This window comes from Scyliorhinus torazame, chromosome 20, assembly GCF_047496885.1.
Source record: "Scyliorhinus torazame isolate Kashiwa2021f chromosome 20, sScyTor2.1, whole genome shotgun sequence".
Classification (NCBI taxonomy): Eukaryota; Metazoa; Chordata; class Chondrichthyes; order Carcharhiniformes; family Scyliorhinidae; genus Scyliorhinus; species Scyliorhinus torazame.
Window position 1 is genome coordinate 16,331,182 of NC_092726.1, and position 15,467 is coordinate 16,346,648.

The 15,467-nt window shown below is 46.9% G+C and overlaps 2 protein-coding genes across 2 annotated transcripts in view; both read right to left on the bottom strand.

Annotated features, from left to right (window-relative positions):
* Nucleotides 1-15,467, bottom strand: part of LOC140396913 (histone-lysine N-methyltransferase NSD3-like) — a 579,137-nt gene that overhangs the window by 171,477 nt on the left and 392,193 nt on the right.
* The window catches only part of LOC140397074 (fibroblast growth factor receptor 1-like), a 215,582-nt gene that overhangs the window by 97,618 nt on the left and 102,497 nt on the right, over nucleotides 1-15,467 (bottom strand). Inside the window, exon 2 of the mRNA XM_072486106.1 lies at nucleotides 7,241-7,438. Coding sequence (XP_072342207.1) covers nucleotides 7,241-7,331 — 91 coding nt within the window. The 5' untranslated portion in view covers nucleotides 7,332-7,438. The remainder of the gene's footprint in view (nucleotides 1-7,240; nucleotides 7,439-15,467) is intronic.

The window sequence follows — 15,467 nt, forward strand, 5'->3', positions numbered from 1 at the left end:
CTGTCCTGGGAGTGTTTGATGGGGACAGTGTAGAGGGAGCTTTACTCTGTATCTAACCCCGTGCTGTACCTGTCCTGGGAGTGTTTGATGGGGACAGTGTGGAGGGAGCTTTACTCTGTATCTAACCCCGTGCTGTACCTATCCTGGGAGTGTTTGATGGGGACAGTGTGGAGGGAGCTTTACTCTGTATCTAACCCCGTGCTGTACCTGTCCTGCGAGTGTTTGATGGGGACAGTGTGGAGAGAGCTTTACTCTGTATCTAACCCCGTGCTGTACCTATCCTGGGAGTGTTTGATGGGACAGTGTGGAGGGAGCTTTACTCTGTATCTAACCCCGTGCTGTACCTGTCCTGCGAGTGTTTGATGGGGACAGTGTGGAGAGAGCTTTACTCTGTATCTAACCCCGTGCTGTACCTATCCTGGGAGTGTTTGATGGGGACAGTGTGGAGGGAGCTTTACTCTGTATCTAACCCCGTGCTGTACCTGTCCTGGGAGTGTTTGATGGGGACAGTGTGGAGAGAGCTTTACTCTGTATCTAACCCCGTGCTGTACCTGTCCTGGGAGTGTTTGATGGGGACAGTGTGGAGAGAGCTTTACTCTGTATCTAACCCCGTGCTGTACCTGTCCTGGGTGTGTTTGATGGGGACAGTGTGGAGGGAGCTTTACTCTGTATCTAACCTCGTGCTATACCTGTCCTGGGAGTGTGTGATGGGGACAGTGTCGAGGGAGCTTTACTCTGTATCTAACCCCGTGCTGTACCAGTCCTGGGAGTGTTTGATGGGGACAGTGTGGAGAGAGAGCTTTACTCTGTATCTAACCCCGTGCTGTACCTGTCCTGGGAGTGTTTGATGGGGACAGTGTGGAGGGAGCTTTACTCTGTATCTAACCCCGTGCTGTACCTGTCCTGGGAGTGTTTGATGGGGTCAGTGTGGAGGGAGCTTTACTCTGTATCTAACCTCGTGCTATACCTGTCCTGGGAGTGTGTGATGGGGACAGTGTAGAGGGAGCTTTACTCTGTATCTAACCCCGTGCTGTACCAGTCCTGGGAGTGTTTGATGGGGACAGTGTGGAGGGAGCTTTACTCTGTATCTAACCTCGTGCTATACCTGTCCTGGGAGTGTGTGATGGGGACAGTGTAGAGGGAGCTTTACTCTGTATCTAACCCCGTGCTGTACCAGTCCTGGGAGTGTTTGATGGGGACAGTGTGGAGAGAGAGCTTTACTCTGTATCTAACCCCGTGCTGTACCTGTCCTGGGAGTGTTTGATGGGGACAGTGTGGAGGGAGCTTTACTCTGTATCTAACCCCGTGCTGTACCTGTCCTGGGAGTGTTTGATGGGGACAGTGTGGAGGGAGCTTTACTCTGTATCTAACCCCGTGCTGTACCTGTCCTGCGAGTGTTTGATGGGGACAGTGTGGAGAGAGCTTTACTCTGTATCTAGCCCCGTGCTGTACCTGTCCTGGGAGTGTTTGATGGGGACAGTGTGGAGGGAGCTTTACTCTGTATCTAACCCCGTGCTGTACCTGTCCTGGGAGTGTTTGATGGGGACAGTGTGGAGAGAGCTTTACTCTGTATCTAACCCCGTGCTGTACCTGTCCTGGGAGTGTTTGATGGGGACAGTGTGGAGAGAGCTTTACTCTGTATCTAACCCCGTGCTGTACCTGTCCTGGGAGTGTTTGATGGGGACAGTGTGGAGGGAGCTTTACTCTGCACCACGGAATTTTCCTCCTAAATGCGTTGACTCAGTTTCAAATTCTAGCCACTTGTCCTAAGCGTTTCCCACCATTGGCAAGGTTGCTCTCTATCTTATGTGTTCAAATTCCGTTCTAAATCCTAAAAACCCCAATGGAATCAATCCTTAATCTTCGATATTCCAGGGAATTGAAATGTAATTGATTGAGTCTCTCACGATCTAACATTCTGGCAAATCTGTGCTGCACTGCTCCCAAGGTTCATTCATAAGATGCAATGCCCAGAAACGTACATATTACTCCAGATGTGGGTAGCTCTCCAGTTGTGGTACTAGAAAGTGGATGTCTGATTTGTGTCCTCTTTTCCCGAACCGGATGACTCAGTGTGAAATCATGTCGATAGTGTGCCACATTGTGCCCTGGCATCAGTGAATCTTGATGCAGCATCACCTGGAAACAATTTGCCTGCATGACTCTTAGCTTGGCAGGGATACAGGGTGCAAGTAGTTGGTCATGGTCACAGAACAGCATTAATGCCCATCATTACTCTGCTCATCGACAGAGCAGTGATTCATCTCAGCCTGGGGAGAAATCCTGGTTCAAACAGCAGGGCTTAAATTCGCAGCCTAAACCAAAAGCAGGTCCAACCAGAGCTTTCAAACAAACTATGACCAGCAGCTCAAGGTCCAGAGGACGACTCTCCTACTCAATGGCATGTTGTAAATTTGAGAAAAAAAGACGTGCATTTTTGTCATGCCTTTGACAGCCCTCAGGACCTCGCAGAGCTCATTACACACAAAAGTACTTGTGAAATGTTGTCACTATTGTAATGTAGAAACTACAGCTGCCAATTTGAGCATAGCAAGCTCCCACAGATGATCTTGAGCAGACGATCCATTTTGGTAATGTTGCTTCAGGGCTAAATTTTGGCCAGGAAAAACTCCCCTGCTTTTCTTTGAAACAGTGTCAAGAGAACTTTCATAGGGGGAAGGGGGAATTGAACCCACAAGATGCTGAGTCAGAGGCAAGAGTGTGACCAAATGAGCCACAGCTGACATAGTTTACAAGGCTCGACATCATTGATGTTCATTTTATTTGTGGAGTTAAATACAGCACTGTGTTTGGAACTGTCAAAATAAGATGGCCTCCTTTCATTTTGAAGTTGTAATGAGTAGAATGGTTGTGGTTTTTGAACCCGCAGTGTGCCAGGAAGATGACAGATAGCATTCTGGTGAATGAGGAGCCTGTAACATCAGCTATGTCAGATTCGCAGCTGCTAGCTGGGCACCTTCCTCCCAGTCACTCAGCACTACATTGCCAACACAGAAACATGCAGCAGTGACTTCAAAGACATCTGCACAGTAAATATTGGAAGTCAATTCCAGGTGAAAAAGCCAATCTTACAGTGTCCAAGAACAGTACCACCAAATGGGACGATACACACCGGCCACACATGCGGCAAACACAGCGCCCCGCCAAGCAAGACAGATGCAAGTCTGACGTTGGAAAATGAGGAAACGGTACAACCCCATTCTGCTGCCCAGACGCTACGTTTCCAGCTCTACGTTTCGGCCCAAGTCACAGAATGTTGCAGTTCACAAGATGGCCATTAGGCAAACTGTGCCTCTGCTGGCTTCTTCCAGGAGCTATCCAATTAATCCTCCCCTCCTTGCCCTTTCCTCAACTTATAGCTCTGTAAATCTTCCCCCCCTTTGAAGACTTTGTCTAATTTCACGTTGGAAGTAACATTGAATCTGCTTCCACCAACCTATCGGGCAGCACATTCCAGATCGTAACAACTCGCGTTGGAACAATTATTCTCCCTGTCTCTCCTGTGCTTCTCTTCCTAATTTCTCCCAAAGTCGCCAGGGAAAACAGGTAGCCACGGCAAAGGTTGTGATGGAGAAGGAGTCTGCAGGTTTTCACTCCTCAAAGCATCAAACCTGTTGGACTTTAACCTAGTGCTGTAAGATTTCTTACTGTGCCCACCTCAGTCCAACTCCACATCATATCTGATACAGAACAGCAACAACTTGCATTTATTTAATTTAAAAAAATTTTTTTTTTAGAGTAACCAATTATTTTTTCCCAATTAAGGGGCAATTTAGCGTGGCCAATCCACCTAGCCTGCACATCTTTTAGGTTGTGGGGGTGTAACCCACGCAGACACAGGGAGAATGTGCAAACTCCACACGGACAGTGACCCAGAGCCAGGATCGAACCTGGGACCTCGGCGCCATGAGGCGGCAGCACTAACTACTGCGCCACCGTGCTGCCCTAACAACTTGCATTTATTGAGCCTCTTAAACATGCAGGTCGATTAGCTCAGGTGGCTAGCATGGTGCAGAAAGACACCAATGGCACGGGTTCAATCCCTGTACTGGCTGTGGTCGTTCATGGAAGACTGCTTCCCGATCTTGTCCACATGTTTGATCTAAGCTATAGCATCAATTGTCTTTCTGTAACAGAGGGAGGGGAGGGGCAGAATTTGAAGAGCGCAGATATCTCGGAGGGAGGAGGGTGGTGGAAATGACCGAGATTGGGAGGAGTGAAGCCATGGAGGGATTTGAAAACCAATGATGGGAATTTCAAAATCAAGGCATTGCTCAACCAGGAGCCAGAATAGGTCAGCAAGCACAGGGGTGGGACAGAATTGGACTTTGCTGCAAATTGAGACATGGGCAACATGTTTTTGGATGATTTCACGTTTAAAGAGGGTCGAATCTGGGAGTGTATTGAAATGCACTAAAGCCAGGAGTGCATTGAAACAGAAGTAACGAAGACTGGGTGAGGATTTGAGCAGCAGATAAGCTGAGACATGGGTGTTTACGGAAATAGGCAGTCTTTGAGATGGCACGAAGAGGAGGTCGGGAACTTATCTCGAGGTCAAATTTGACATCAAGGTTGCGAACAGACTGAGTTAATCTCAGACTGTTGCCAAGGAGGGGAAAGGAGTCGGGTGCCAGGGATCAGAGTTTGATGGAGCGACTGAGAAGAACAATTTCAGTCCTCCCAATATTGGAGGGATGTTCTGCTCCGCCAATGCTGGATGTCAGGTGAGCAGTCTGGAACCTTTGCAACAGTGGATGGGTTGAGAGAGGTGGGGTGGTGCTGGGTGGCTTTGACAAAGAGTCTTCGGACTCGAAACGTTAGCTCTTTTCTTTCCCTCCAGCTGCTGCCAGACCTGCTGAGATTTTCCAGCATTTTCTCTTTTGTTTCTGAACACGAGACAGTGCCTTGCTGAGCAAAATTTGCTCTCTGCTTGTTTGGCAGTGTGTTTAGACAGTCATTTCAGTGGGGAGGGATCAAACCTCTTTGTAGACCAGGCTGAACAATATAGCAAACCGTGATCCAATGGTATTCATGACTTCAAAGACGATTATTAGCAGAATTACAAGCTGCAGATGAGGGGCTGAAAGTCGAACATGGTGTGTGACTAGAGGCAACCAAAAGGACCGTAGAACTGCCCAAAGTCAGCAGCAACTGGAACATAAGAACATAAGAACTAGGAGCAGGAGTAGGTCATCTGGCCCCTCGAGCCTGCTCCACCATTCAATGAGATCATGGCTGATCTTTTGTGGACTCAGCTCCACTTTCCGGCACGAACACCATAACCCTTAATCCCTTTATTCTTCAAAAAACTATCTATCTTTATCTTAAAAACATTTAATGAATGAGCCTCTACTGCTTCACTGGGCAAGGAATTCCATAGATTCACAACCCTTTGGGTGAAGAAGTTCCTCCTAAACTCAGACCTAAATCTACTTCCCCTTATTTTGAGGCTATGCCCCCTAGTTCTGCTTTCACCCGCCAGTGGAAACAACCTGCCCCCATCTATCCTATCTATTCCCTTCATAATCTTATATGTTTCTATAAGATCCCCCCTCATCCTTCTAAATTCCAACGAGTACAGTCCCAGTCTACTCAACCTCTCCTCGTAATCCAACCCCTTCAGCTCTGGGATTAACCTAGTGACTCTCCTCTGCACACCCTCCAGTGCCAGTACGTCCTTTCTCAAGTAAGGAGACCAAAACTGAACACAATACCCCAGGTGTGGCCTCACTAACACCTTATACAATTGCAGCAGAACCTCCCTAGTCTTAAACTCCATCCCTCTAGCAATGAAGGACAAAATTCCATTTGCCTTCTTAATTACCTGTTGCACCTGAAAACCAACTTTTTGCAACTCAAGCACTAGCACACCCAGGTCTCTCTGCACAGCAGCATGTTTTAATATTTTATCATTTAAATAATAATCCCTTTTGCTGTTATTCCTACCAAAATGGATAATCTCACATTTGTCAACATTGTATTCCATCTGCCAGACCCTAGCCCATTCACTTAGCCTATCCAAATCCCTCTGCAGACTTCCAGTATCCTCTGCACTTTTTGCTTTCCCACTTATCTTAGTGTCGTCTGGAAACTTGGACACATTGCCCTTGGTCCCCAACTCCAAATCATCGATGTAAATTGTGAACAGTTGTGGGCCCAACACTGATCCCTGAGGGACACCATTAGCTACTGATTGCTAACCAGAGAAACACCCATTAATCCCCACTCTTTGCTTTCTATTAATTAACCAATCCTCTATCCATGCGACTACTTTCCCCTTAATGCCATGCATCTTTATCTTATGCAACAACGTTTTGTGTGGCACCTTGTCACATCTTGTGGCACCTTGGAAGTCACACTCCAAAAGCATGTTTGGTGTCAGGAATGGAAAAAGCTCTCTACAGATAGACATCGACAGGCAGACGGACAGATGTGCACCTAGGGCATCCTTGTCACAAAGTCAAGATTCCCAAAGTGCTTTACAACTAATCACGTACGTATTGATGTAATGTGACAAATGTGTCACAGTCAAACAGTCAATGTTTTTCTCACCAAGCTCCCACAAACAGGAGTGTGAGAATGGCTAGATCATCTGCTCTTTGTCATGCTGCCTGAGAAATAATTATGGACCTGGACAGAACTAACCCTACTCTTCTTTAAAATAGTGGCTGTCGGATCTTTTTTGCTCAGTCAAGCTGGACAGTCAGGGCCTCAGCTTAACATCTCTCCTGGAAGACACGAGGTCTGACAGTGCAGCATTCCCCGAGGACTGCACTGGAGAGTGAGCCTGATCTCTGGAATGGTGCTCAAACCCAACAACCTTCTGACTCCAAGATGTTCCTCACTTGAGATTGTGGTGGAACAACATTGATGGGGGAAAAGAGGGAGATGGAGTTCCATTGCATTGGAGGGGCAGGTTTAGCACAGGGCTAAATAGCTGGCTTTTAAAGCAGACAAGCAGGCCAAGCAGCGCACGTTCAATTCCCGTACCAGCCTCCCCGAACAGGCGCCGGAATGTGGCCACTAGGGGCATTTCACAGTAACTTCATTTGAAGCCTACTTGTGACAATAAGCGATTTTCATTTCATTTTCATTTTTTTTTCCATTCTATATCTGACCACACAATGCCGGGCTTGAAATTCTTTGAGGCAAACAGTTTGAAATGGAAACTGTCCTCATCCCTATTACTTGAGCAGCACAATGAGATAAAAATTCTTACCTTGATCTGGGAAGGTCAGTGCTGGCCGTGCCTTAGAAAGAGACACCAAGCCAAGCACAGCCCAGCACACCAAGTAAACGCAGCTGATCATTCCACTACTGCTTCTGCTCTGAGCGGACGGCCTGACGTATCACCATTTGTGCTCCAGTCTTATTCAGCTGCCTGATCACAAGAAGCGAGTGGGTGGAAACGTTGAACCTATGAATGAACAGTACATCTCAGTTAGCACAAAGAAAACCGAGCAAAGAGTTCAAATTTCAAAATCAATGCTGTTTCTCTACGACATAAGGTGAGGAAATGGTGGTCTGAGAGATAGCCTCTAAGTGTCCAATATCATGACTTTATGATGGACCTGTGAATTTTACGGCTTCCTAAATCTTCAATCTGGCAGTGAAAAGTATTTTTCTGCGAGCAGCTCAACAGATCATTAAGTACATGAGAAGAAAAGGGAATAAATGAAAATACATAATAGGGCAACACAACATATACAATGTAACTCAGCAACCCATGAAGTTTGAGTGAGTGGCATTGGATAAGGAGGTTTGGGGGGGCGGGTCAGAAATCTGCTTCCGCACTCATAGGTGGGCAAACTGTCATGTCCAAACAATACAGCACAGGCATCGGGGATTGAGGTCTCGATGGGAGTAAATCGTGGCTAGGAACTCACTGAATACTCAGTGGCATAGGAGTGAAGTTTCATCATTCTGACGATTAGCTATATACACATTGATGAACACTAGGTGCAGTCACTGTACAAACACACCCACCAAGGCCATCACCACAACTCCAGCTCTTATAGCAATGATGCTGTACACCCCACTGTGCTACCTCTGAACAACATTGGCAGTGCCAGCACAGATGTTGGCTGAGTGAACTCCTGTAAAGTGACTTGGGGAATTTTATTGCATTAAAGGTGCTACTTAAATGCAACTTATTGAAGCTGCAATTGAAGCCAAACTAGCCAATAGATTCTACAGCGAGCACTCACTAAACTGGCAAAAATCCTCAATGTCCTCATCACTCACTCATGAAGAGATAAATGTGACTGGCTAATAACAATTTTTGACCGTAGAGAGCCGGATTCTGACCAGAATCTGGAGGTTCTGAATTCCTGCATTTCTGCACCATGTCAGTAGGTGATGGATGAGCCAAGTGAATTTTTCCTGAGACACAGCAGTCAAGGTTCAACTCTGCCAGTGGAAGTAGCGAAAGTGAGCAGGCTCGAGCCCTCCCCAGGTGCAGCCCCTAGCCAGGATCAGGATCACTATCTCGGTTCAGTTCTCTCAACAGTTCATTGAGTCTGTAATGCCTGCACCATGAGGCTCGGCTCCCCAGCTTTTCCTCACCGTGAGCCCATGAGAGTGCGCTCCACGAGGGACAGGTTAAATTCCATGCAGGCGCAGACAGATTTTGGCTTTGTCCAGAGATGTGACGACAGCACCGCTTTCCAAACCTGCAGACTCCCTGACCTCCAACAGGACAAACTGCAAGCACAAATGCAAAGGAGTGAACTGGGTGGGCTTGATGGGCCACATGACCAGGACTCATTGCAACAGATCCTGAAAGTGTTCCTTTATCACCTCCTTGAATATCACAGGGTACATTCAAAATGTCTCCCTGTTGTTAAAAACATCTGAACATGCCTGTGGGAAAAGGGAAAGGTACTGCTGCGCCCTGTTCACGATGATACAAGGAAGTGTTCACTTTGCTCACAGGTAGCACAGATAATGTACAAAGTGACTACACACGCACACTGTTGTGACCAAGAATCTGCAAAAGTAGGACAGCAGTTCCAATCACATTTTAAGCACACAATCAAATGCCACATGTGCTTCATATATGCAGTCAGAAATGTGTCAGTCAGGCACAGCACGTGAGTCCAGAATACAATCACGAGACATAAAATGATCCTCAGGGGAACACGACTCACTGCTCCCGGTTACTTGGAGCAGCTCGGAAGAACAGAGGCAGCACTCTTGTGGTGCTGGTGTCTCACAGTTGCTGAGCCAGCTCGTACAGCAGACGTGCTCTTCCAAGTTGCTCGCGCTGCAGTTTGGCTGGTTGAGAGCCCAACAGCAAACATAAAGGAGGGAGGGGACGTTTAATATACTGAGGGACCAGAGAGTCTATCACACACATCCTCATTGCCTGTCAGAAACTACCACTAGTTCCAGCAGAGGCAGGAGACTAAAAGCATCGTGACAGACTGACTAATTTCTAAAACTAAACAGCCTCAAGGCTGGCAATATTTGTCAAAGTTTGCTGATGCTGTGAGTGGCCAGCACAAAGTTTGTTACTTCAAATCATCCCACACCAAAAGACATCATTAAACAAGCGGAGGCAGGACCTCGAGGCATTTTGCTTCCATCAATGTAGGTTTACTGTACATAATCGTTAATGTCAGAATGATGCATGCCTACAATCAGTGACTGTCTGTATAACCTCCCAGACCCACTTGGCAGGGAAAGCAGCCACATCATGATTGCTACATGCCTCTGAGTCACGGATGAGCCATGAGTTCTCTGCTTGGCTCAGTGCATTTAGTGATGAATAATTCCACAAGTATTATCAGCCTCTGCATCTCGTCGGATCAGCCAAACACTGCCCGTGACCGTCCTGCTGCTGGATCATGCTTAAGCTATTAACTCCTCTTGCTCTTTGGGGTAGCAGTGCTTGGGAGGGAAGGAAAGCTGTGTTCGCACTGGCCTTCACACTGGGAAGCTCCATTAGCCCCTGGGCTGCATGCATGGCTCCTCCCCCTGCCAAGGTTTTCCCATGACAGCACAAGGCAGTGCCTTCAGAGCTAGTAACTCAATCCTAAACTGTGTCAACAACTTCAACATAATATCTACCTGTTCTTCCTCATTCTGGACTGGTACCAACAGGACAGGGACAGGCCATTCGGTCCAATTGGACCGTGTTAGTGTGTATGCTCGAGACAAGCTTTTTCCCAACGTTCATCATCAAACTCCTTCAGCGTATCCTTCTATTCCTTCTTTCCTCGTGTTTATCTAGCCTCCCATTAAACTGAACTACTCTCTATGGTCATGAGGTCTGCATGCTGAGCACTTTCTGGTTGAAAAACTCTTAAATTTCCCACTGGATTGAGCAGTGACCATCTTATATTGATGTTACCTGTTTTGGGCTCTGTACAAATGCAAACAATTTCTCTACATCCACTCCAGCAAACTCTTCCATAATTTTAAAGACCTCCATCCATCAGGAGTATGTGATGCCTTCCTTGCTCTTTCTACCAAATACACCATCTCACATTGGTCGGTCTCAAAACTCATTTGCTAATTGCACAATCGTTCTGCAACCACACCTTGTCTACATTCCACATTTGGTGTGCTTTGTAAGTTTTGGAATTGTCCATCCGATTTCCAAGCCCAAATCATTAATATCAACGGTGTTCCCAACACCGATCCGTGTGGCACACAATTTCCCACGTTTTGTCAGTCTGACCCACTACCTTCAAGCCCTACTCTCTGTCTTGCAGGCAATTCCCTAACTATTCTGATAACAGGCGCAGTGATCTTGGTTACATGCCTGCTCTGCAGTACTTCTTTGAAGGTCTTCTGAAAATTTCAATCCATTATATGCACGACCATTAGCTATGCTTTCTGTAACTTCTTCTGAGAATTCACCAACATTATCACGCATTGCCTTCCCTTTTGAAATCCATTCTGGGAACTTATATTTTTGGTGTCTAGATTCTTTCCTTTCACAGTTCCATTATTTTTCTTAACAGTGACATTAAGCTAGCTGTTCTATTATTCTTTGGACATCTTCCACCTTTCTTATTAAGTACAGGAATCATGTTCTTTCTCTACCAGTCATCTGGCACCATCTCATTTTAATGAATTTTAATAATCATATCTTTTCCACAGCTTTGTTTAATAAATTTGGATACAATCCATCTGAACCTGGAGGTTTAAATCCTGCACATTGATCACCTGTTCCTACTGATCATGACATCCTTTGATTTATTATTCTCAGGCCATTTCTCATCCCAATGAGGTGATCCCTGAACATAGAACATAGAACATTACAGCGCAGTACAGGCCCTTCGGCCCTCGATGTTGCGCCTGCCATAATATACACCAGTATATCATGGTGCAGACACACACTACTTCAAGTGTTGGTGACCTGTATGTGATCCAGAACACCCAACACATCATGATACCAGGAGTGGTTGCATTCTAGCACTTCTTAGACCTACCTGCAAGTGATATGCCTTCCGCCAGCATTCCGTCATCCTGCAACATGGACAACATCTGCCCGCCGCCGCCGCTCCGCATCGCCGGCACCCTCGGGGCCAACTGGAAGATTTTCAAACAGCGCTTCCAGCTCTACCTCGAAGCCACGGACACGGAGGGCGCCTCGGACACCAGAAAGATTGCTCTTCTCCTCTCCACGGCCAGGGACCATGCCATCCATATTTTCAACTCTCTCACCTTTGCAGATGACGAAGACAAGACGAAGTTCAAGACGGTTCTCCTCAAATTTGACACTCACTGCAGCGTAGAGGTGAATGAAAGTTTCGAATGCTATGTGTTCCAGCAGCGCTTGCAGGGTAAGGACGAACCTTTCCACTCCTTTTTAACGCACCTCCGCATCCTTGCACAATCTTGCAGCTATGGGCCCACCTCCGACTCCATGATACGCGACCAGATCGTTTTCGGTGTTCAGTCGGACCCCCTACGTCAGCAGCTCCTCAAAGTAAAGCAACTCACCCTAGCGACCGCCATCGAGACCTGTGTCCTACATGAAAATGCCACCAGTCGGTACTCCCATATACAAGCGGCTGAAACGGCACGGCAAGGTCCCCACGAGGCGGAACGGGTACAAGTGATTGAACAGCTCCAGGGCCTCAGCCTGGATGAGTGCGGCCATTTCGCCCGCTTTTCACGGACTCCCGCGCTTGTACGCACCAAACGAGGGGACGGCGACATGGAGGAACGTAATGCGCAGGCGCGCACCACGCAGGACCACACCGTGCATGCGCAGTGGCGCAGCGAACATGCTGACGTCACGACGTGCGGCAACTGTGTTTTCACCCATTTAAAGCGGCAATGCCCCGCAAAATCTCGACAATGCCTACGATGTGGAAGACTTGGCCACCATGCTGCCTGCTGTCGAGCAGCTCAGCCTTCCAATTCATATTGCTTCAGCCAGCCTCGCAGGAATGTTCGGGCAATTCAACCCACGGTCACCGAGTCCGATTCCGACCTCCCACACAGCAGTGACACCGAGGACACGAAGGCGCCTTTTCGAGTCGGTGTCGTAACGAAAAACAGGCTGTCCCCCAAGCAAAGACACCAGCCGCTGTCGGTATACAGCATCGATGCAGACGATGAGTGGTGTGCCACGCTGACGGTCAACCAGAATTCGTCACCCACCTCAGAGACTTAATTTGTGAACTTTACACTAATGGACTCTCTGGTCTGTTCTGTTCTTCCGTTTAATCGTTCAAGTGGTTTGTATATAGTGTTCATCTCGTTATTTGTGTGACACGCTGTTTTTTTCTGTACCAGGCACCTTCCCATGTAAATAGTTTAGTTTTATGTACATAGACCTGTAAATATTTCGCACACACGTAGTCAGGAACATTCACCACACACTATTTATTGTCACGGAGGCACATTTTTTTATACAAAAGAGGGGATGTCATAATATAAACCAGTATAACATGGTGCAGACACACACACTGATGGACACACAGTGGGACCAATCAACATACACAACACCGCAGCCAATCACCAGTGAGAGCACACGCACTAGAAAGACAGGGGACATCAGAGTTCCCGCTCATTCGAGTAGCAGCTAGCTAGGAGCAGAGCTCACAGCCTGCAACACAGACATTCACCATGTGCTGAGTGCATCAACTGGTTAGGAAAAGGCAAAGGTCTTTAGTTAAAGCTGGTATCGTATTTACCCACAGTTCAAGTATGTTTAAAGAGTTAACCTTTTAATAAAATAGTGTTGCACTACTTCAAGTGTTGGTGACCTGTATGTGATCCAGAACACCCAACACATCAGCGCCAACCTGTGAAACCACTCTGAAGCACATCTACACGATTCCCTTATCGTCCATATGTCTATCCAATGACCATTTGAATGCCCTTAGTTTTGGCGAGTCCACTACTGTTGCAGGCAGGGCATTCCACGCCCTTACTACTCTCTGAGTAAAGAACCTACCTCTGACATCTGTCCTATATCTATCTCCCCTCAATTTAAAGCTATGTCCCCTCGTGCTAGACATCACCATCCGAGGAAAAAGGCTCTCACTGTCCACCCTATCTAATCCTCTGATCATATTGTATGCCTCAATTAAGTCACCTCTTAACCTTCTTCTCTCTAACGAAAACAGCCTCAAGTCCCTCAGCCTTCTCTCATAAGATCTTCCCTCCTTACCAGGCAACATTCTGGTAAATCTCCTCTGCACCCTTTCCAATGCTTCCACATCCTTCCTATAATGCGGCGACCAGAATTGCACGCAATACTCCAAATGCGGCTGCACCAGAGTTTTGTACAGCTGCAACATGACCTCATGGCTCCGAAACTCAATCCCTCTACCAATAAAAGCGAACACAACGTAGGCCTTCTTAACAACCCTCTCAACCTGGGTGGCAACTTTCAGGGATCTATGTACATGGACACCAAGATCTCTCTGCTCATCTATACTACCAAGAATCTTACCATTAGCCCAGTACTCTGTCTTCCTGTTATTCCTTCCAAAATGAATCACCTCACACTTTTCTGCATTAAACTCCATTTGCCACCTCTCAGCCCAGCGCTGCAGCTTATCTATGTCCCTCTGTAACTTGTAACATCCTTCCGCACTGTCCACAACTCTACCGACTTTAGTGTCATCTGCAAATTTACTCACCCATCCTTCTACACCCTCCTCCAGGTCATTTATAAAAATGACAAACATAGGTGGCCCCAAAACCGATCCTTGTGGTACACCATTAGTAACTGGACTCCAGTCTGAACATTTCCCATCAACCACCACCCTTTGTCTTCTTCCCGCCAGTCAATTTCTGATCCAAACTGCTAAATCACCCTGAATGCCTCTGTTTTTTCTGCAGTAGCCTACCGTGGGGAACCTTATCAAACGCTTTACTGAAAGCCATATGCACATCAACTGCTTTACGCTCATCCACCTGCTTGGTCACCTTCTCAAAGAACTCAATAAGGTTTGTGAGGCACGACCTACTCTTCACAAAACCGTGTTGATTATCTCTAATCAAATTATTCCTTTCCAGATGATTATACAACCTATTTCTTAGAAACCTTTCCAAGATTTTGCCCACAACAGAAGTAAGGCTCACTGGTCTATAGTTATCGGGGTTGTCTCTACTCCCCTTCTTGAACAAGGGGACAACATTTGCTATCCGCCAGTCTTATGGTACTATTCCTGTCGACAAAGATGACTTAAAGATCAAAGCCAAAGGCTCAGCAATCTCCTCCCTAGCTTCCCAGAGAATCCTAGGATAAATCCCACCGGCCCAGGGGACTTATCTATTTTCACACTTTCCAGAATTGCTAACACCTCCTCCTTATGAACCTCAAGCCCTTCTAGTCTAGTAGCCTGAATCTCAGTATTCTCCTCGACAACATTGTCTTTTTCCTGTGTGAATACTGACGAAAAATATTCATTTAGCACCTCTCCGATTTCCTCGGACTCCACGCACAACTTCCCACTACTGTCCTTGACTGGCCCTACTCTTACCCTCGTCATTCTTTTATTCCTGACATATCTATCGAAAGCTTTAGGGTTATCCTTGATCCTACTTGCCAAAGACGTCTCATGTCCCCTCCTGGCTCTCTTAGCTCTCTGTTTAGGTCCTTCCTAGCTAACTTGTAACTCTCGAGCGCCCTAACTGAACCTTCATGTCTCATCTTTACATAAGCCTCCTTCTTCCTCTTGACAAGTGTTTCGACTGCTTTAATAAACCACGGTTCCCTTGCTCGACCACTTCCTCCCTCCCCGACAGGTACACACTTATCAAGGACACGCAGTAGCTGTTCCTTGAACAAGCTCCACATTTCCATTGTGCCCATCCCCTGCAGTTTTCCTCTCCATCCGATGCATCCTAAGTCTTGCCTCATCGCATCATAATTGCCTTTCCCCCAGATATAACTCTTGCCCTGCGGTATATACCTATCCCTTTCCATCACTAAAGTAAACGTAATCGAATTGTGGTCACTATCACCAAAG